A 22,041-nucleotide genomic window follows, 5' to 3' on the forward strand; every position below is an offset into this window, starting at 1 on the left:
ATTGTATCCAGCAATACCACTACTAAATATTTACTGTGAAATTTTGAAAAATCAAACTGAAATATTTATATACTTCAATGTCCACAGCAGCTTTATTCACAACAGTCAAGGCATGGAGCCAACCTGAAAGCTCTCTACCAGGGACCTCCCTGGTGGCCTATGTGTTGGAACTAAGCACTGTCATCATTATTACCTGAGTTGAGTCCCTAACTAGCCCACATATGGCACAGCAGACCTCTCCAGTCTTGCTTTAGCAGTGTATTTCAGCAAATCTCCCCACACCTCTGGCCTACACCCCAATTCTTCTATACAAAAAGAAAAAAATGCATTGTCAGATGACTGGATAAAGCAATGGATGGGTACATACTCAATGGAATACTACCCAGCTATTAATTAACAATGATGAAATAATGCCTTTGGGGCAAACTAGACAGATTTTGAGGTAACAATGCTAAGTGAAATAAGTCCGAAAATTTATTTCAGATGATTTCACAGCAAATTGGTAAAACAAACCAAGAAATAATTTAGACTCTGAAAAAATTGAACAGTTCCTTAAGAGGTTCAGGGGAAGAATAGAAAGAATAGAGGATTGCACAGGGGCTTTGGTGGAAGGCAAGCAAAGCACATGCATGTATGATGTTGCTTCTATACAAATAGGACTATATGTGACTTGAGTTCCTTCACTTTGGATGTTTTTGAGATTCACCTGCGTTGTAAAATGTGTTAGAAATTCATTCCCTTATTGTTGGTGTGATGCCCGCCTGACTTTGACTTTGTTCAATGCCTGGTAACAGTCCACCTGGTGCATGAGAAACCACATATGTCTGAGGGAAAGCCCTGGGAAACCAGGAGTGTGAGCCAAGAATACTGACAGAGGTCATGCTGGTGCAGCCTAGCAATTCAGTAAAGATAAAGTGCCAATTAAGGAAAGAAATCCAGGTGTACGTGTGTGTGTGTGTGTGTGTGTGTGTGTGTGTGTGTGTGTGTGTAAGCTGCCCTGTACTGTTTTGAGGAGGAGGTCCTGGGAAAAATTAAACTGTATACAGAGCTTAATTAAAAATATAGGCTTTTGCTGAAGCTTGGGAACAAGTGGTATAGAATGGGATGCTTAAAAATAAAGTTTCACTAAATGCTGAACATAGCAGTCATTCCTCTGGTTTATCCTTTGCAGTTGCGGCCCAGGTCCCAGACCCACTAGAGGTCCATATTGCTAAATAATATTTCATTGTGAGGATGGACATTTTATTTATCCATTCATTTGTTAATTGGCACTTTGGCTATTAAAATAATGCTGCTGTGAACACTGACATACCAGCATTTAGTTGAGTCCCTGTTTTTAATTCTGGGTCATAGGATAACTGTGTTTAACTTTTTGGAGAACTGTTAAAACTATTTTCTACAGCTGCTCCACCACTTTACATTCCTACCTGCAATGTACAAGGATTCTAACTTCTCCACATCCTTGGCAACAGTCATTATATATGGTATATATGGAATATATGGTAGGTTATGTGTGTGTATGTATATATGTGTATATGTGTGTGTGTATACTTAATAACTATTATAGGCATTCTCATGGGTATGTCTACTACTAGTTGTCTCTTCTCCCTGCCAGCCACCCCCCCCCCAAGTAACACATATTTTTTTCTCTTTTTGTGTGATGCCTTTGTGTGACACCAATTGTTGTGTGTGGTGCTCGGTCTATGTCTGAACAAAATTGTCTTTTGTTACTAGGGTATTGAGTCATGTTAATGTGATTGTGTTTGCCTGGGCTGTCCCCTGTGCCAGGGCAGTGGTAGCTGTGCAATTGTGTGACTAAATTATCACATATGTAACAGGGCTGTGCACAGTTATCTCTGTCTCATGAATAGCTGCTTTCATGGCTACAGCATTCTGTTTGTGACAGTTGTGTGCAGCATATATTAGGCTTTTGTGTCTGAGGCTATAGCTCTGTGACAACATATCCAGTAGTTCCCGTGTGTCTATTTGATTGTGGTTCAATTGTGTCAAATGTTTGAGTGTGACTGTGTGTGATTGTGTTAGCACCTGTCTGTGATGATGAATTCTATGTCTGAAGGATTGTGTGGCTAGAACACTGTGTAGTATTTGGTTGTATTCTGGTACCTGGGAATTGTGCATGTGCATGAGCTACATGACACATAATTATACTGACAGGGACTATATTATGTCACTGTGTAGTTACATATTTCATGTGTGAGTGACTACTAGCTGTCTGTGATGTGTGTCTTGTTATTCCCCTTGGGGTTCCCAGGCCACCGCATGCAGGTCCCTGGTGCAGTATCCCGGTTTCCTCCCCTGAGTCAGAAACCCAGCAGCAGCCCACTCAAGAGCATGTCTTCTAAGGGCCAGGTACATCCAGTGACCCTATGCAACAGTCTCGTCTCACACAGGAGGGGGGGTCACATCCCCTCTCTAGCACCTACTACATGGGAGCAATGTAGTTCCACCAGCTTCCGCTGCCACACTTCCCCGTGCCCTGCAGCACAGCCTGGGGTTCCATGGTAGAACCAGCTGATGGTGGAGTCCCCACATGCCACTGGGCTCAGACCCGAGGAACTCATAATCCAGAAAAATTAAAGTTAGCCTAACATGAAACCCTAGTCCCTAGTCCTCCTACTCACCAGTCTGTTTTTGGCCCCCACCTGATAGCAGCAACCAACATCTGGGTCTTCTGATAATGCGTGGCTTGGCAGGGAGTTTGTGCCAAGTCTCACCATCAGCATGGTTGATGCTCTTTATTGGGGAAAGGGGAGCTGTAGTTCCCCAGCTTGGAAAGACAAGGTCTTCAAACCCCTTCCCAGAATACATGTTTTCTTTGTCATGTCTTCTCCAAGAAGGTAATTGAAATCAGGTTCCCAAGTCTCTCCTTCGTGAACCTAGTAACTCATCTTACTCTACTTTTGAACCCCCAATCCCTGATATTCTTACCCTTGAGCCCCCAGCCCTTGAGATCTGACTTGGCTTTACACACAGGGTCTGTCTTTTAACCCCAAACTGTCAAAAGAGTGGCCTATTCCCCAGAAACAGTGACCCCCGCCTTGCCTGCCCCTTATCAGGGACTGCAGCCAATCAGCTAAAGTCAGAAAGGAGCCTTCCAAGGGGCTATCAGAGCTTCAGAGTCCACGAGACTGCTGAAGGAGAGGAGGCCTGAGGCCCAGGGTGGGCACGAGCCATGGGTGCCGCTGAGACCGCCTTGCCCTCCATCAGCACACTGACCACCCTGGGCCCTTTCCCAGACACGCAGGAAGACTTCCTCAAGGTGGGGCCAGGTGGGGTCAAGGTGGGCTGGTGGGGTCCTGGGCTGAGGTCACATTTTGGGGGGCAGGTCTGTATCTTGCCTTGAGATATGGTCAGATCTTGTCCAGAGACCTGGCCAGAAACCAAGGGTCCTCAGCTGAGGTCAGGGGACTGGACTTGCGCTGAGTTAGGGGGGTATTTCTGTCATAGAAAGTGACACTAGGAGCTGAACCTGTTGTGGATCTTGTCTCAGTGAGACAACTATAGCTATTAGGGGAGTACACCAAATGTGTCCAAGGGACAGATGGGAATTAATGTTGGGAATTAATCTGGAGGGAGGGTGGGGGACAGGGAAGGAGATTCTGGGGGAAACTGAGGCAAAGTTGCCCCCTCCACCAGTCTTCCATTCTTGACTCTGCCACCCCTTCCCCCATGCTTGAGTGTGGCTGCAGATAATGTAAGTCTTATCTCTTGTTTCCAGCCAGACCCAGTAGACCTCTATCCCAGGAGCTCAGGGGTTAGGGGTTAGAGGCACTGTTCAGGGAGCCTAACCTACTGACATGAGACACAAGCAAACAGGACCCCTTTACAGAACCTCTGGCCAACCTATGCCCATTAGGGCTTCTGGTACTCTCCATCTCTGGGCTGGGCACCCTGGGGACCCTGAAATCTCCCTCTACTGACTCCCTCCTGCAGTGGTGGCGCTCTGAAGAGGTACAGGACTTGGGCCCTGGCCCACCTGACCCTGCTGGGCTGCCCCTTCATGTGAAGCTGGAGACAGAGGCTGCAGTGGTGGAGGACAAAGACCACGACGACGAGGAGAGGGACGAGGCCTCCGCCTGGGACCTGGATCTGTTCCTCACCAACTTCCCCTACCCAGAGCGGGTTGGTGCGTCCCAGACCCCGGGAGAAGTCACGGGGACACAATTCCCGCAGCAGCCCGAGACACTGGGCCCCTACACTGGTGGCCTGGGGCTGGTGGCTGGGCTCTTGGGTCCCGACGGTCACCCAGGCTGGGCGCGCCCAGCCCCACGAGTTCCGGCCCCCGACGCCTTTGTGGGTCCAAACCTGGTCCCGACCCCAGAGCCCAAGGCGATGCCGCTGCAACCGGTTTACCCGGCTCAGGGTGTGGGAACCCCCGGCAGTTACTTCCCGCGGACCGGGCTTTCACTGCCTGCGGCGCCGGGCGCCCCCTACGGGCTAGTGTCCGGGTACCCCACGCTGTACCCGACGCCTCAATACCAAGGGCACTTCCAGCTCTTCCGGGGACTCCGGGCTCCCGCGCCCAACCCCACCGCCACCTCCTTCCTAAGTTGTGTGGGCCCGGGAACAGCGGGTGTGGGACTCGGGGGAACCGTAGGAGATTCCGGAGGGACAGCCGAAGTCGCACCATCCAAGCGCTGCAGGCGCTCCTGCGCGCGCAAGCGGCAGGCGGCCCACACTTGCACGCACCCGGGCTGCGGCAAAAGTTACACCAAGAGCTCACACCTGAAGGCGCATCTGCGCACGCACACCGGTGAGTGCGCGAAATGCGGAGCTGGAGGCCGGGCTTTGAGAGCACAGCTCCGCGGGGTATGGGGCTGGAAACCTGACCTGGGGGAGCGGCTGAAAGGGAAGACCCTATGCTAGGGGCCGGACCTGAGGCTGGAACTGCAGCAGAGTCTGCGAGCAGGGGGCGGGCTGGCAACCTCGGGAGTGGCGCCAAAGTACCCTTAGCGGTGAGGGAGGTAGGTGGGGACGGAAAGGGGACCTAGAGAAGCTGAGCAGCATTTCGGGGAACTGACCGGTAGGACCTGGTTGAGACACAGCTGAGGAGCAGGACTAGAGGAAGACTTGCAATGCCGGGGACAGGCCCAAAGACACAGGATTCAGGTTTGGGGCAAGCAGGAAGCCGGGAGTTAGGGGTTGTAACCAGGAGTAGAAAGTCATATAAAGCCAGGTTTGCTAGATACTGAGGTGGAGCCAGACGGCAGGGAGTGTGACCTGGACTCAGGAGGTGAGTCTACAAGATGGAAGGTTTCAGGGATCCACAAACATAGGCAGGTTCTGGTGGGAGGGTGAATAGCAAGGAAACAGAGGAGAGTGGGCTTAGGAGAAGCTGGGTCTGAAGGATCCAAATACCAGGCGGGGCCCTGAATAGGAAAGGGGTGGGAAAGAAGAAGGAGTCAGGTCTCACCAACGGTGGGGCCAGGTGTACAGACCTATCTAGGGTCCCAGGCCAGTAGGGATAAGGTGTAGCCCGGCAAGTGCAATCCTCACACACTGGACATAGAACACAAGGTGAATTTCAGAGTTCAGAGTTGAAGAGCCAAGTCCAGGGTTGGGCAGCAGCTAGAAGGTTCTCTGGGGTAAAAGAGTAATTGGAACACAGGGTGGGGGGAGGGGGCAAAAAAAGGAAAACAAACAGGGTGGATGAGTTTAGGATGCAGGAAGGGTAACAAGGGGGAAAAAATGGAATCAGTGGAATACTGGACACGACTTGGGTCAGAAGTGAGGAAGGGAGAGGCACAAAGATGCTAGTACCAGAGTAAAGGTGAGGGTCACAGAGAGGAGGCTAGAGAGCTCCCTTCCTCTTCTGGAGAATGAGTGCCTCTTTACATTTTGCACTCTAGGCCCCTCCTTTCTGCTTAGGTGCCGGCAAAAGAGTTGGCCAGATGTGGGGGAGGGTGAGAGGGAGGATGGGGCAGGTGGGATGAGAGGGGTGGGCTTTCAGTGCTGCTCAAGACTTCCTTGTCTCACAGGGGAGAAGCCATATGCCTGCACTTGGGATGGCTGTGGCTGGAGGTTTGCGCGCTCAGATGAGCTGACCCGTCACTACCGGAAGCACACCGGACAGCGTCCCTTCCGCTGCCAGCTCTGCCCACGCGCTTTTTCACGTTCTGACCACCTGGCCTTGCATCTGAAGCGTCACCTTTGAGGACTGCCCAGACATTTGGATATGTGACTGGGGGCAGAACAAGAGCAGATCTATGAGGGTGGTTTTCCTTTTGATGGACTCTTGCCCGGACATGCTGCCCCTCAGAACCACAGATCCACCTAAAGATTAAGGACTGACCCATAAACCTGGGGAGCCCCCAAAAGAAGCTCCCACGTGTTTTCAGCCACATGGTCACACAGAATACCAACGGTCATGCAGCACAGTGAGACAGACTTCCAAATGAACAATTCAGCCGGACACTCAGATTTCCGACCAGACACACTCTATTGGACCCTTAGGCCAGCTCACAGGCGGCCCTGGAAAGTGGGAGGGCTTGTCGACTGAGGCTTCCCTGGGTCTAGAAGGGGCTTCACAACTGTGACATGCATAGTGGCTGCAGTCTGCTGTGAATGGTTATTATGGGTCCTGTAAAAATGCCCTCCCAGATAAAGCTTCAGTGTTCGACCGATTTTGTGGGTTTTGAGTGTTGGAAGATGGAAGGAATGTGTTCCCCCCAGAAATGATAGTGGGGGTCATACACAAATCCTAAACCTCTGCCACACCAGGCTTTGCTACCTCTTGCCCTCAGACCCCACTGCCCTAGTACCAGAGCCCTAGTACCCTTCGTCTTGTTACCATCCAAGCTACTCGCTTAGCTTAGTGGGATCCCGGGAAAACATGCAGAATGAAAAGGGGCGGGCTGAAGCATGAGGACCACTTAATAGACCAAAGATCAGAGGAATTAAATGTAAAGCAGGAAAGGAAAAAAATTACAAACTTGCGTCCCGCCCAGAAATCGGAGGAGCGCGCTCCCGCCTAGGGGTGAGGGTTGGCGGTGTTGGCCAGTCAGCGTGGAGGGACGTGAGCTTTGATTCGACGGAAGAGGAATAAGAGGCGGGACTTGGTGCCACCTGACCATAAAGGGGCGTGGTCTGGAGTGAGCGCTAGAGGGTGGGTGTATTCCGTGTCGGTTGATAGGGATGTAGGAGGCGGGGCCTGCAAGGAGTGATAGCCCGAAAGGAAGCCCCGCCCCGCATGGGGTGGGGCTTCGGGGTTGCATTTTTCATATCTCTGCTTTTCTGCTCGCGGGCGGCGTCTCCACACTCGTGATGTTGCTGCCGGGGCTCCCAAGCAGGTTTGGAGAAGTGAAAGTCGCCCGGAGTCGGACCTGCCCCAGCTCGTGACTCGGCGGCCCGCGGTCCCGACACAGATTTCTTCACCCCAGCCCCATGGCCGCTCTGAGCCAGCTGCTATTGGCGCTGCTGTGGGTCCCTGTAGGGAGCCTGACCTGCTATGGAGACTCTGGGCAACCTGTGGACTGGTGAGTACGCGGGCACCCACCCTCCCAGGCCAGAGGGGCTGGGGGTTGCTGCATTACTTCACAGCCTGGGGTAACCATTTTCTCTTCCATTTCTGTCTCCCCAAACTCCAGGTTCGTAGTCTACAAGCTGCCGGCCCAAAGTGGATCGGGCGTTGCAGCGCAGAGGGGGCTGCGGTATAAATACTTGGACGACCACTCAGGAGGTTGGCGCGATGGCGTCGGGTCCATCAACAGCTCGGAAGGGGCAGTGGGGCGCAGCCTGCTGCCTTTGTACCAGAAAAATGCCAGTCAGGTGAAGAGGTGCTTGGGTGAACCGGGGTGGGGCTTTTAGGTGGACCAGGCCTGGGGGAAACCTTGACGTTGCTACATGCATCTCCTTCAGCTAGCCTTTCTACTCTACAACGACCAGCCGCCCAAACCCAGCAAAGTTCTGGACTCTTCCAGGCGGGGACACACAAAGGGTGAGGTCTAGATTGGAGGATGGAAGGTCTCTGGTTTCCCTAGGCACCTTCCCCTGCTGATCCCTGACCCAGGAGGGAGCTGTTCTGTCAGACTCTGGGCATGTTTCCTCACTTCAATTAGTCCTCTGGACTATGAAGAAACAGCTCCCCAGTGACCACTGTACTGCCCATACCCTTCCAGGCCCCCTGCAAACCAAGAGTGTTCCTGGTTGCACATGTGCTTGTTGGGAGCCTCTACCAGTTCCCTGACTCCTGTCTTCTGGTTCAGGTGTGCTGCTCCTGGGCCAAAATGGGGGTTTATGGATAGTCCACAGTGTTCCTCGCTTTCCTCCACCTTCTTCCTCTGCTGCATACAGCTGGCCTCCTAATGCCCAACTCTATGGACAGACACTGCTCTGTGTGTCTTTTCCACTCGCCCAGTTCCCGAAGATTGGTGAGTGGGGAGGGGGAGGCACAGTGTGTTCCTCAACCCCAGACTACAATGTGGAACAAACAGTCCATCGTTTTTGCCTCCTTTTGTCTTTTAGGCAGACAGCTGACCTATACCTATCCGCTGGTATATGAACACAAGCTGGAAGGGGACTTCTCTGAGAAGTTCCCTGAGCTGGAGGAGTTGATCAAGGGCTACCATGTTCGCCATGAGCCTTGGAACAGCAGTGTAACGCTCACATCAAAGGCAGGGGCCATTTTCCAGAGCTTTGCCAAATTCGGAAACTTTGGAGATGGTGAGACCTGCGGTTGGTATGTACAGGGAGATCAAGAGTAAAGACTAGGCCTCTTTGGGAGTTACAGCATGAGATGTAGACAGTCAGTAGACCTGGGTTCAAATATTAGTTTCTGCCTGTGTGATAGATACATGATTTACCTGAAGCCTCAGTTTGCCTACTGAAAAAAAATGGTGACACTGGTAGCTACTTTAAAGAATTGTTATGATGCACATAGGAGTGTATACTAATGGCCATGGCAGTGAATCTTAACGTTCTCATTCCCAGGATTGTCAGGAATTGGCAACTGAGGAAACAGCTCAGAGAGAGAAAGTGACCTAGGAAATGCCTTGCAGTGCCCCTGACTCTACCTATATCTTCTTTCCACCCTCTGCAGACTTGTACTCCGGCTGGTTAGCAGGAGCCCTTGGCAGCAACCTGCAGGTGCAGTTTTGGCCAAACTCTCGTGGCACCCTGCCTTCCAACTGCTCTGGGGTCTATCAGGTGCTCGATGTGACCCAGATAGCCTTCCCTGGGTCAGCTGAGCCAACCTTCAGTGCCACAGAAGACCACTCCAAATGGTGTGTAGCCCCAGAAGGACCCTGGGCCTGTGTAGGTGACATGAATCGGAACCTTGCAGAAGAGCACCGGGGTGGCGGCATAGTGTGTGCCCAGCTCCCCACCCTTTGGAAGGCCTTCCAGCCTCTGGTGAAGGCCTGGGAGCCCTGTAGGGAGGAAAGCAGGGCCTTCTCTCCAGCAAGCTCAGGAGAATAGATAAGAGCTAAACCTTAATTATGTGTCTTGACCTGACTATGGCTCAGACTAATCATCTGGGAAATGGGGATTGTAGCACCTGACTCTGGAATGTTGAGGAGTACAAGAAGATTGATGAATGTGGTTATTAACCCTTTGTCAAGTAAGCACTGATCTCCAAACAGCACTGCAGCTTCCTCAGGGTCTTGAGGCAACAGAGATCCAAGGTGATACTGCAGGGCCTCCCTGGTGTTAAGTCACAGCACTGTAAAGCTACTATCCACACCCACTGCTTCCCGCTGCTCCTCTCAGTAGTGTGTTTCAGTTGATCTGCCTGTTCTGCTCCCCATTCTGTCTCTGGTGAATCCTCTCAGTGCCCTCCTGCACCTCTGGCCTGTACCCCACTTCTTGAATGCATAAATAAATCTTAAAAAAAAAAAAAAAACAAGTGGTACTAAAAAAAAAACAAGTGGTACTGCAAGAGAGGGTTCACCCAAGACCCACCTCCCTCTTTGGTAACCAGACAGGAGTTCTGCCCCCGAGCAAGCACGAGGCCACAAATGTGTTTTACTAGGGAGGAGGGATGAGTACAGAAAGGTCACGGAGCACGGTCGCACTTTATTTATATGTGTACATATGTATACAGTCGCTGTACAGCGCAGAGCCAGGAGTCCTCTCAGCTATGGGCTAGTTGGTGTGGGTCAGGGGGCCCCCTTTTTGGTCAGGCCTTCAGGGGGAGCAGCTTCAGCAGGGCACCGGGAGGTCAGCCCCACCTCAGGTTTGGTAACAGGAACCAGGAGGGAAGTCAGTGGGGCTGAGAGTCCTGCACCACTGGGTGCATTCTTTGGGGGGGTTAGGGCCAGGGTCTGGGATTCTGGGGAAAGTTTGGGGGAGGTGGGCTTGGAACGAGGTCCACTCAGGGTGGTCCGTTCCTCTACTACCTCCAGCACCCAGCGTTCCCGGCCCCGTGGGACCTCAGGGGCAGGAGATGCGAGGTGTACAGATTCCCGTGACCCCTTGGAGTCTGCTCCTGGTGGCTGGGGAGTCTGGACCTTGGTCCCTGGCCTCACTGGCTCTACTACAATAGGCACTGGAGGTGTGCCCACCTCACCAGAGCTACTACGCCTACCTGTCTCATGTTCCTGCACAGGACTCAGTGCCGCCTTAGCCACAGCCCTTGCTGCCCCACCCAAGACATCCTCTGTCTGCACACTCTGGTGCCGCGTGCAGCTGGTGTCCCGCTCCAGGGTCCTGCTCCCAGGGGTGGTTGCACGGGGTGGGGTAGAGGCCTCAGTGCTGCCGAGTGATTCCTCCTTATTAGACTTTGATGGCCTGAGGGCACCCTCAGGCAGCAGTGGGTCTGAGCTCAGGCTCAGGGGAGACTCCTGGCGGCCCAGGCGGCGAACAGCAACCTGTCGCTGAGCACCGGGACCCTCAATAGGGGGTGTCTCACCATCAGACTCTGCGAGGCTATGCAGCGCCAGCTCACCATGGAAGTCCTTTCGGAAATCTGGGTGGCCCACCTCAAGGCTGTGTTTGCGCAGGGCACCCTTCTTATCAGCACCTAAGGAGGCTCCCAGCTTCTCAGCTGACTGTACGCGTTTTAGAAGTGGTGAGCGTGGGGGTTCAGCACTCTTGGGGCGTGGGCGCACCACAGGTGGTGATGAGTGCAGCTTGGCAGGAAAGCTCTGTGTTGTGTTGGAGCTGCCCACGCTGTGGCCAGGCAGTGGTGGCGGTGAGGCCTGCGTCGGGGATGGTGTGTGAGCCAGTGGTGACAGAGGGATGTTACCCGCTGACTTACACCGAGCAGAGCGGTACTGGCGGTGCAGTTTTGGTGACAGACCATGCAGCGTGCTGGGCCGAATGTGGTGTGATGCAGACGAAGCTGGTGAGTTGGGTGTACTGGAGGCCGGTGAGCTGCTCTGAGAGGAGGCACCTGCAGTTGAGAGACGGTATTGTGTGCAGCTGGCACACCTGGGCTCAGTCCTACAACACATACCACAGTCTTGGCCCCCAGCACATGGCCAGCTTACCTAGGTAGGCAGAGTCCGGCGTGGAGCGGTAGCTGTGGGTGGGGGAGCGCGCTGGGAGCCCATGTGTGGGTGAGCCAGGAAGGCTGTCGCTGGATGACAAGGAGCGGTTCAGCGAAGACAGTGAGCGGCTAGTGTGCAGTAGATTTGACTGCTTTGTGATCTTCCGGAAGAGAGAGCTGCGCTTCTTGCTAGGGGGACAAGGCCACCAACCCTTGACTAGACCCCAAAACTCCCAGCTTCTCCCATTTTAGAGCTCACAATAGCCCCTGGGAATACTCTGCCCCTCCCTTTCCAGCCACCCACTTATCAAGATGGAAAGAATTTACCTGGTTGGTTCCTCCCAGCTCAAGACCTACCCACCCCTTTCTCACACTTTCTTTCCAACTTGGAAATATCCATCAAAGCAGAAAGAGCTTTCTGTCCTCACCCACTTCTCTAGTCCCTCTCTCTCCAGCAAAACCCACCTATCATTCAGTAAAGAAATTCACTTCACAGCTATGACTTCTCTCAAAGTCCCACTTATTCCTAATCCAGGCCAAACACTGTGCAAAACAGAGTACTCTTCTGATCCCAGCCTAGTCTCCCAGCATCTCCTAGTTAAAAGGCAAGAAATTATTGCAGTTGGCCCAGTCTTGCTTACTATGTGCATTCCAGATAGAAATCCCTGGTCCAGGCCCTCCCTGGTGCACAATGGGATAAAGCGCAGCACCAAGAAGCTATCTGCACCTACAACATGAGTTCAATCCCCAGCCAGGGAGGTGACCCACACGGCGTGGCAGACCTCTCCTGATCTGTCTGCTGCTCCCCTCAGCAGTGTATTTCAGTCAATCTGCCTGCTCTGTTCCCCACTCTGTCTCTGGTGAAATCTCTCCCACACCTTTGGCTTGTACCCCAGTTCTTATATGTGTAAATAAATAATTTTTAAAAGATTTATTTATTTATGCATACAGAACTGGGGTTCAGGCCAAAAGCAGGGGGCAATGAGAGGGTTCACCAGAAACAGAGTGGGGAGCAGAACAGACAGATCGGTGAAGTACACTGCTGAGGGGAGAAGTGGGTGAGACAGAAGAAGTCTGCTGCGCCATGTGAGTCACCTCCCTGCCTGGGGATCAAATTCACTCTGAAGCAGCTGCAGCCAGCTTTGTAGTGCTGGCTTTAACCTGTTGTGCCACCAGGGAGGGCCCATAAATAATTATTTAAAAAAAAAAAAAAAAAGAAAGAAAGAAATCCCTTGTCCTAGCCCTTACCAAATGTCTAAATGCCATCCCCTGAACAGTGCTCCCCTTTAGCTCCCACATCTGCTGGCTTTTTTTTTTTTATTTTACAAAAGTTTATTTTTACATCGTTTTGTACATTTTTTTTTTCCATCTCAATTGTAATCCCCACGGGTTTCCCATCACCAAGTCACCAGTGTGCCATCACCATAATCCCGTGCATTTCCCTCCCCACCCCCCACCCCCCGTTTTTGATCCCATTCCCCACTCCACCCCTGCAAAATGTCTCTGGTATATGATTGTTCATTATTTTTGTTATTTTCTCACCTGGTCCATTATACTCCTGCTATGAGTGAAACCATCCGGTATTTTTCTGCTTAACTTTTTTTTTTAAAAAAAAATTTAGGGCCCTACCTGGTGGGGCAACGGGTTAGGACACAGCACTGCAAAGCTAGCAGCAGCCACTTCAGTACAAGTTCAGTCCTCGGCCCTGGAGGCGCAGCAGACTTCTCCTGTTTCTCCCGCTGCTGCTCCCCTCAGCTGTGTACTTCATTGGTCTGCCTGTTCTGTTCCCTATTCTGTTGTGGTGAACCCTCTTACTGCTCCCATGCCTCTGGCCTGTACCTCAGTTCTGTATGCATAAATAAATCTTAAAAAAAAAAAAAAGAAGAAGAACCAAGTGCTTCAGGTCTGCAGGCTCAATAGCTCTTCTGAGAAGAGGAAGAAATCATTAAAAAAAATTTATTTATTTATGTATTTATTATTTGTGCATACAAGAACTGGGGTACAGACCAGAAGAGTAGGGGGTGAGAGATTTCACCAGAGACAGAGTGGGGAACAGAACAGTCAGACTGACTGAAATACACTGCTGAGGGGAGCAGCGGGCAGGTCAAGAGAGGTCTGCCTCACCATATGTGGGTCACCTCCATGGCCAGGTATCGAACTCATACTGCAGTGGCTACAGATAACTTCATTGTGCTGCGCTTTAACCCCTTGTGTCACCAGGGAGGACCAAGCTCTGCTTAACTTTCCAAGACACTCCTACAATGCCTATCTCCCTGCCTAAAAATCTGGCATGGCTTCCCTTTTTGAACCTTCCATTTTTCTAGCTTCTTCTCTGTTCTCTGGGTTTTGCTCTTCACTCAGAAACCAGAGCGGCTACCTGTGTACTTTGGGCTCCTGTCCAATCCAGTGGCCCACCCAGCCCAAAGTCTGACCCACTGCTCAAAATCTGTAGTGTTCTGAGTCCTGCAGTTAGTCCTATCCACTGCTTTTGGCCCCACGCACCTTTCCTGGCCCTCCTTGGCAGAAGGCCGCTTATTTCTCCGAGCCATTTTGGCCTTGTAGCTGCTGCGCCGCGCGGGGCCTATGCGGATGGAGGTATTTTCGAAGGGTGTTGTGGTTACCGCCACCTTGTTGCCACTCTGAGAGAGAGTAGAAAGGGAGGAAAGCAGTTGTGGCTCTCCGGGACCTCCTTCACCAGCCTTTCACCTCTGCCCGGGTGCTCTTCCCTTACACTCACCTTAAGGATCAGCTCCACGACCTCAGGATGCACCATGCCATGTACAGGCTCCCCATTCACATGGGTGATGAGGTCCCCGGCACAGAGGCCTGCTTCCTGGGCTGGGCCCCCCTCCTCCACGTGCTTTAACAGGAGCCCACAAAGGCAGGTTAACAGGATCAGTAACAAGGAAAGCTCACTAAGCTTATATGCCAGACACCTGCATGTACAGCAATTCTCATAACACTGTATGAAATGGCAATTATTTTCCTCACTTTACAAATAAAGTCACCAAGACTGCCTAAGTCCGGAGTTGGAGCTGTCCCTCATCCCTGGAAAACCTACTTTCTCCCCAACCCCATCCCAGGACACCCCCCATGAGTGCTCACCCAGACAATGTGGTGGACACTGTAGACATCTGAGTCACCCATGTAAACACGGATGGCTCGGAGAGTGAAGCCATACTTCTTGCCTGAGCGCTGGATGGTGATGGGAGAGCGAAGCCCGCTCACAGCTGGTGAGTAGTCCCGACTGGGTGAGGAGTCTCGTGAGGATGGGTTGGAGGAGAGAGAGCGAGGTGACATGGGGCTGGCCAGAGGTGAGCTTCCATGGGGGTCCACTGTAGACACAGAGAAATGGTCAGGGGTCAAGGCCAGTAAGATACAGCTTTCCTAGTATCTGCTCTTCCCTCCCCCACAAGCCAGAGTAAGTCTCAGGGCTTTCACTGGTCCACCTCAGAGCCAAACACTGTGGACAAAGAAAAGGCAGTATTTCCATTAGCCTGACCTGGCACAATCTGGGACAGCCCCTCCCACACCTTCCCTGTAACAGCCTAGCGTCACCTGCAGGAATCATGACAGACAAGGCAGTGGCTGAGGCTGACTTGATGACTTTGCCCCCAGTTCGAGCAGGTCTCTTCTCTACCACGGGTTCTCCTGTCAGCTGCTGGTGCCGTGCCCTACGCAGAACAAGGTCATTGGTGGCTCTAGGGCCTGATGGATCCCCATCCTTTGAGGTGGGGCACAGGTCACCAGGTTGTGGCTGTTCTGCTGCAACAAAGCAGGTAAGTAAAGGTCATTCCAAGATCATAATCTCTGTGACACTTTTTATTCTGCCTAGAACGCTCTTCCACTTTTCTCACTGCATTGTGAGTTTCATGGGAGCAGGTAACCTGCGTCTAGTACAGATCCTGATACAGAAGAGGGCTCAAATACATTTGTTGACTGTGTATGGATTTGGAGTGTTCCTGATGAGAATTGCAGGAGTGAAGAGTGGGTGAGATCTTGCATAAACAGTACCAGGCTCACTGAAATTCAATTTAAGTTTGTTACTGAATTGGGATAGTGATCAGAGGGGACACTCACTGGCCTCGGTGTCCCCAGCATTGAGGGTACCATCCCCTTGAGCTGCCTCTTTGTGAGCCCGCGAATCCAATGAGCCTGGGGGATCAGAACTGGGCCGAGGAGGCCTGCGCAGTCGAGCCTCATCCTCATCTTCTTGGGGGGTGTTGAAGCGGCTGGGCTCCAGCAGCGCTGAAAATCGGCGACGTGTGCCCAGTGGGGGACTGGCCTCCCCTTCCAGGAAGCTGGCCTCAGATGCTGAGAAACGCTTGCTGCTGCACAAGGGGCTTGTGGTCAGAGAAGACACGCGCCTTTGGCCCCACCCCCGAACACTACCCTTTGCCAACTCACATCTCTGGGGAGCCCCCTCTCCAGGTCTTCTCACGCAGGGTCAGGCCGCCCAGGCCTTCTCGCTTGCAGGCCACCTTCTCCTCTGAGCCTTTGGCACTTGGCTCCCTCTTGTTGGTCCCGGCTGCTGCCACTGGGGTCTTTGGTTCATGTTGTGACAACTGCTCCATACTGCTGTACACCTGTGAGGTAGGGTGGATAGCTGTGTGCCCTAAGTTTGGCATCCAGATTTTAGGCTGGGCCCTGCCCAATTTTGTATCCTCCTCCTCCAACAATTTACTATTCTTCAGACCCCTCCCACAATCACAAAGTTAGGTCTTGCTCTATTTCAGTTCCTGCCTTGAATTATGTGTTCTCCTTCCAGCTACACCTTCCAAACCCACCCAAATATATGTACCCTCATCTAGATTAGGCCCTGGGACCCTCTATAAGTTGTTCCTCAAAGCTAGACAGAGCTTGCCACAAGCTTGCCACAAGCTTGTTCATCCTCTATCCCAGGTGCTGACTCCACCCTGTCCAGAACTAACCCAGACCCATTGGGGCCCTCCTTTCCAAAACTGTTCAGGTTCCTCTTAGAACCCACTCAATTTGAGGCCTTTCCCAAGACCCTCATGCTGCCTCTCAGTTCCGCTCCCCATCTTCCGCAGTCCCCACCCCACTCAGGAACCCTCCCAAAGTGAAACCCAGAGCTGGGGATCTGCTTCCAGACTTCCCAGATAAAAAGACCCATACCCTCAGGTCCCCAACCTCGGACCTCACCCAGCCCATAGCCCATCCTCAGCCCACCTTGCTGAAGCGTGGAGAGCAGGAAGAGAACTGGCGGATCTCCACAGGCTCCTCCTCCGTTGTATCATCCTCATCATAGGAGTTCACATGGTGATACCTGTCTGAGCGGGCTGGGGAAGGGCCATGTCTGTGGGCACGGGTCCATTCCTCAGATCATACCACCATGGGAACCTGATGTTCATCTGGCCATGTCCTGCCTCATGTCCTATTTTATTCATCAAGATGCTACCCCCAGACTGGGTTCCTGGTCCTCTGAAAGACACCTTGTGGCACACCCTCCAGAGAGGCCACACCCCCAGATCCCAACTAGAGTGCTCTCTACCCCAGTTCCACCTCTGTCCAAGCCCCAACCCCTGCCTCCTTCTAAGCTCTAGCACTACCTAAGTCCATACTTTGGCTCAACTATGACTGACCTCTTTGCTCCCACCCATACCCACCCTCCCAGGCCTGTCATCACCTTCCTGGTCTTACCAGACTCATACTTAACTTGTTACATACTTCTTAGATTGAGCCCCATGCCTATATCAGGCCATGGCTCTGCTGCCTTTCCTCCAGGCCTTCTCAAGGAATCCCACCCTCAACTCCCGCCTGCCTCCTGTTCTTGCTCACTATCGAAGTAGCTTGTGTCATCCTCCGATTCCAGGTGAGGGATGAATTCAGCTTTCTGCCTCAGCAGCCCTGTCCAGTCCAGGTCTCGAAAGAAACTGTGTTGTTTCACCTCAAAGGCACCACCTAAGGAAAACAGGGTGTAAGGAATTGTGGAGGGAATTCCAGTAACAGCTGATGGGCTGTCCAGCCTGGGCTCACTGCATTCAGAGCTCACGCTGGGTCTGGATTTAGGAGCCCTTGTTCCAGGACATCAGCCACTCAGGCCTTGGTTTCTCAGCACAATGGATCACTTACCTGCCCCGAGCCGGACCAAGGGGTTGGTTTGCAGGAGACTGGATATCAGGAGTTGGGCATCTGTGGGCAGAGCCTCATCTCCCTCGGGCCACAGGATGTCATCTGCAGAGCAAGGAGAGGATGAGGCTTGCATCTGGAGTCCATATGGCACTGGCATAATCCCACTTGCCCAACACATCATACACCCCACCTGCCCAACACAAAAGCACGCACCACTGATGACCTGTCCAAAAAGCTCTTCAGGTGTGTCTCCAAAGAAGGGCACACAGCCCACCAGGAACTCGTAGAGAATGATGCCCATGGCCCACCAGTCCACTGGCTTTCCGTAGCCCTGGCGCAGGATGACCTCGGGTGCGATGTACTCTGGGGTCCCACATACCTGGGGGCCAGTGATCAGCCTGCACCCTGACTGCAGGAGGGGCCTCGAGGGGGAGCCACACCCCCACCAGGCCCTGTACCCCACAGTGTCGCCAGGTCACTCAGAGGGAGCCCCCCATGCCTGCACACACACCTGTTTGTCCAGGAACTCCCGGGCATCCTTCTCAATGTGGCCTTCATAGAGGTTGGTGGTGAGGCTCATGAGCCCCATCTTGGAGAGGCCAAAATCTGTGAGCTTGATGTGCCCCATGGAGGTGATGAGAAGGCTACAGACATGAGTAGGGGCTCAGAGGTGAGACCCATGCATGTCACTCAGGAACCTTTTCTGCCAGTGCCTCCCAAGGGGCAGGGAAGGAGTAAGAAGAGAGGTCAAAGCTTACTTGTCAGGTTTGAGGTCACGGTGTACGATGCCATAGTTGTGCAAGTACTCAAGTGCTAGCACGGTCTCAGCGAAGTACATGCGGGCCATCTCTACAGGCAGTGCCCCGATGTTCTTTAGCAGGGTGGCACAGTCGCCCCCTGCAGGTGAAGGAGTAGACCCACATGAAGAGGGCCAGAGCTGAGCACTTGATAAGCACCGGGTTCTCAAGTTATGTGCCATTTTACAGTTAAGGAAAACTGAGACTCAGAGAAAGATCTCCCTATCTTTAAGTCACACAGGAAGTGCCTTTTGCCAGGCCTCTCTTACCCCCTTAGGTATCGTCCAAAATTGGTATGATCTGAGACTTAGAGAGAAAGAGAATTTGGGTTAATGCAAGGAATTGAAAGTGTAAAGTGAAGACTGAAGGCTGTCTACTTACGAACTGAGTCTGACAGCCCTGCCCTTGATATAACTGGAGTCTGGACAATGACAGTCTGAGCCTTAAGATGTAAAATATAGGTTACCAATCCCCACCAGAATTATTATAAGGAGCATTCTCAAGGTCATATTTCCTTCCAAGTGTAGTATCATTTTCTTTTTCTTTAAAGATTTATTTATTTATGCATACAGAACTGGGGTACAAGCAGAGGTGCAGTGGCAGTGAGAGGATTCACTAGAGATAGAGTGGGGAGCAGAACAGGCAGATCGACAAAGTACACTGCTGAGGGAAGCAGCAGGCAAGACAGAAGAGGTATGCTACACCATATATGGGTCACCTCACCTCCCTGGCCGGGGATTGAACTCATGCTACATGGCTACAGATAGCTTCATAACGCTGCACTTTAACCTGTTGTGCCACCAGGGAGTGCCCCCAAGTGTAATATCTAAGATAACATAAAACCCAAGTAGCTCTAAAGAGTCAGTCCTTGAACTTTTCTATTTTCACAAAGATTGCTAAACTTGTAGGTTGTAAGCTGGGATCTGAGGGATGGTAACCTCACTATATCAGGAAGTGTCCAAAAGGTGGCCCATACATGGGAGAGAAGAGCCAAGATATGGAGAGAGTCCTAATACATGATTTGAGCACCTAGATACAGCTATTCCTGAAGGTAACAATGAGTTTCTTATTTTAAGTCATAACCATCTTTTTTCATAAGCTATCCTAAACTGGTTACAAAAACTTAAAATTGAATTCTCTGAGGATGCTGCCCAGGAAATTGAACTTGACAACAATCCCAGGTAATCCTGACACACATACTTATGCTAAGAACCAAGATGAGGTGACTCCAAATGAGACTCAGGGCTAGATAATGCTCAGGAGGACCTGAGCAAATTTCCTACTGTATGTTCAATCGACCAAAAAAAAAAAAATCTAGATTGTGCTCACTTCTGACTTCCATGTGACCTAGGACTTGTTCAGTCACTTCTACCACAGTCTCCCTGGTTCTGTCCTCTCCATAGCAGCTAAATGAATATTCTTTAAACACAAATCAGATCATAGCAACTCTACTTAAAATAGTCAAGTGACTGCCTATATTGAACCAGAATGAATCCAATGCCAATTTGGGGTCTCCAAGATCCTATATGCTCCCCCATCACTTCTCCATCCTCATCCCCACACTCTACTTCTCTCACTTGACTACAGCTCCATTGGCCTCTTCACTGTTCTGCCAAACTGATACCTGCTCACTTAAGAGATTTTGTACATAGGGTTCCTACTTTCTGGGAAAGAGAAGCCCCCTGCCTACCCCATGACCTCCTTGGCCTTCATGTTCCTCAGCACTGTCCACACTACATGAAAGGACCCAGTCTCTCTGCCTTTGCCCAGTTACTATCTGTCTACACAGATCAGAATGAACCTCTATGAAGAAGATATGTGTGTGTCTGGGCCCCCACTGTGATACCAGTGCATAAAGCAGAAAGTGGAATGAGGGTGATAAGGAGAAAACATTGAGTGACCAAATAGTTGAAGAAAGCTTGAGTATGGAGGGGTAGCCCACAACATGTAGGGTCATGATGCTTGAATGGATCAGTGCTTGAGTGAATATCATCATGGATGAATGGATAAACAGATGAAAAACATATACACTGGTTGTTGGATGAATGGATGAACAGTAAAAAGATGGGTAGATAAATTGATGGATGAATTATAGATGAATGGATGGATAGCTAGATGCTGGAATTGAGGATGGATGGATGAATAAATATGGTTAGATACTAAATGGATGGATAGACGCAGAGGTGGATGATACATTAGTAAATTGAAAATTAGGAGCCTCCCTGGTGGTACAGAGGTTAAAGTGAAACTCTATGAAGCTATCCTCAGCCACTGTAGCACATATTTGATCCCCAGCCAGGGAGGTGCAGCAGACCTCTCCTGTGTTACCTGCTGTGCCCCTCAGCAGTGTATATCAGTGGACCTGACTGTTCTGCTGCCTAGTCTGTCTCTGGTGAATCCTCTCACTCCCTGCACGTCTGGCCTACATCCCAGTTCTAGTATGCATAAATAAATAAATCTCTAAAATAAATAAATGTAAAGTGGATAAACAATTGTAAGAATGTACAAATATAGATAATTGGATGAATGGATGAAATGAATAAACCAATAGACGACTGGATACAAGTAGATGGAATGGATAATCAATGACTGGATATGTAAACAGATGGATAAATGGTCAATATGGGGAGTAGGGATCCAACAGGCCACCCAATGGCCCCAATCAGTGTGCACCCCCCATTTCCCCTGCAACTTGCAGGCAGCCACACCTTCTACATACTCCATAACCATGCAGAGGTGGCGTCGGGTCTCAAAGGAGCAGAACATGCCGACCACAAAGGGGTTCTCAGCAAAAGTGAGGATGTCCCGCTCCACGAAGGCTTGCTGAATCTGGTTGCGCAAGATGAGGTTCTGCTTGTTGATTTTTTTCATGGCAAAGCGTTGCCTGGTGTCACGATGCCGCACCAGGTAGACTGCACTGTAGGGGGAGAGAGCAAGGACTGGCCATCACCTCAGAGACACCCGGCCTCTGCCACGCTCCCCCCACTAGAGCCCCAGGTGGCTCACCCATAGGCACCATTGCTGATGAGCTTGATAGTATCAAAGTCATTCTCTCCAGGAGGTTTCTTAGTCTTTGTGGTGGTGCTGCGGCCCTGTAAGGGAAAGATTGGGACCATCATCATGAGACTGGGACTCTTATTATTCCACTTTACACAGAGGGGAACTGAGATGCAGAGAAAGTGGGGTTGGGTCCTTCATTCAAGTACCACCCTAAGGGAATAACCAAGTCAGGACTTCAACCCAAGACGGAGTCTGAAGCCATGTTCTCAAAAATTTTTGAGCACTTGGGTGCTACACCTAGTCAGAAGCCTACAAAATGGGCCTTTCCTGGTACAACCGGTTAAAGCACAGCATTGTGAAGCTAGCTGCAGGTGCTTCAGCACAAGTTTGATCCCTGGAGGTGAACCACATGGTGCAGCAGATCTCTCCTGTCTTGCCTGCTACTCCCCTCAGCAGTGTACTTTGTTGATCTGCTTGTTCTGTTCCCCACTCTGTCTCTGGTGAATCCTCTCATCACCTCTGCACTGCTGGTCTATACCCCAGTTCCGTATGCATAAAAAAAAATTTTTTTAACAGAAACCTACAAAATTATAATTACCCTAATATATATGGAGGCCTCCCTGGTGGCATAACAAGTTAAAGCACAGCACTATGAAGCTATCACAGCCAATGAAGCATGAGATCGATCCCCAGCCAGGGAGCTGA

General features: G+C 51.3%; 3 protein-coding genes across 4 annotated transcripts in view; 2 read left to right on the forward strand and 1 right to left on the reverse strand.

Moving 5' to 3' along the window:
- The first annotated feature begins 3,193 nt into the window (after positions 1–3,193).
- KLF1 (Kruppel-like factor 1 (erythroid)) lies at positions 3,194–6,270 on the forward strand. The gene is made up of 3 exons (XM_004688712.2): positions 3,194–3,280; positions 3,955–4,774; positions 6,000–6,270. Exons 1-3 carry the CDS (start codon positions 3,194–3,196, stop codon positions 6,173–6,175), a joined length of 1,083 nt encoding a protein of 360 aa, XP_004688769.1. The 3' UTR covers positions 6,176–6,270.
- A 956-nt stretch (positions 6,271–7,226) lies between these two features.
- Positions 7,227–9,723, forward strand: DNASE2 (deoxyribonuclease II, lysosomal). The gene is made up of 6 exons (XM_004688252.2): positions 7,227–7,496; positions 7,608–7,788; positions 7,879–7,957; positions 8,226–8,390; positions 8,485–8,682; positions 9,059–9,723. The coding sequence occupies exons 1-6, from the start codon at positions 7,405–7,407 to the stop codon at positions 9,433–9,435; spliced, it is 1,092 nt and encodes a 363-aa protein (XP_004688309.1). The 5' UTR covers positions 7,227–7,404; the 3' UTR covers positions 9,436–9,723.
- A 289-nt stretch (positions 9,724–10,012) lies between these two features.
- The window catches only part of MAST1 (microtubule associated serine/threonine kinase 1), a 30,435-nt gene continuing 18,406 nt past the window's right edge, over positions 10,013–22,041 (reverse strand). Inside the window, exons 12-27 of one of the 2 annotated variants that reach the window (XM_012729050.1) lie at positions 21,343–21,428; positions 21,045–21,253; positions 18,298–18,436; positions 18,051–18,183; positions 17,753–17,918; positions 17,540–17,641; positions 17,246–17,368; positions 16,637–16,746; positions 15,854–16,032; positions 15,527–15,777; positions 15,005–15,211; positions 14,552–14,781; positions 14,184–14,306; positions 13,949–14,085; positions 11,448–11,635; positions 10,013–11,350 (exon numbers count right to left, since the gene is read on the reverse strand). In XM_012729050.1, the coding sequence (XP_012584504.1) occupies positions 10,116–11,350; positions 11,448–11,635; positions 13,949–14,085; positions 14,184–14,306; positions 14,552–14,781; positions 15,005–15,211; positions 15,527–15,777; positions 15,854–16,032; positions 16,637–16,746; positions 17,246–17,368; positions 17,540–17,641; positions 17,753–17,918; positions 18,051–18,183; positions 18,298–18,436; positions 21,045–21,253; positions 21,343–21,428 (3,618 nt within the window). In that variant the 3' untranslated portion in view covers positions 10,013–10,115. The remainder of the gene's footprint in view (positions 11,351–11,447; positions 11,636–13,948; positions 14,086–14,183; positions 14,307–14,551; positions 14,782–15,004; positions 15,212–15,526; positions 15,778–15,853; positions 16,033–16,636; positions 16,747–17,245; positions 17,369–17,539; positions 17,642–17,752; positions 17,919–18,050; positions 18,184–18,297; positions 18,437–21,044; positions 21,254–21,342; positions 21,429–22,041) is intronic. The other variant, XM_004688713.2, reaches the window with a different exon arrangement.

The sequence above is a fragment of the Condylura cristata genome, unplaced genomic scaffold (assembly GCF_000260355.1).
Source record: "Condylura cristata isolate star-nosed mole 26May11 unplaced genomic scaffold, ConCri1.0 scaffold00024, whole genome shotgun sequence".
Lineage (NCBI taxonomy): Eukaryota > Metazoa > Chordata > Mammalia > Eulipotyphla > Talpidae > Condylura > Condylura cristata.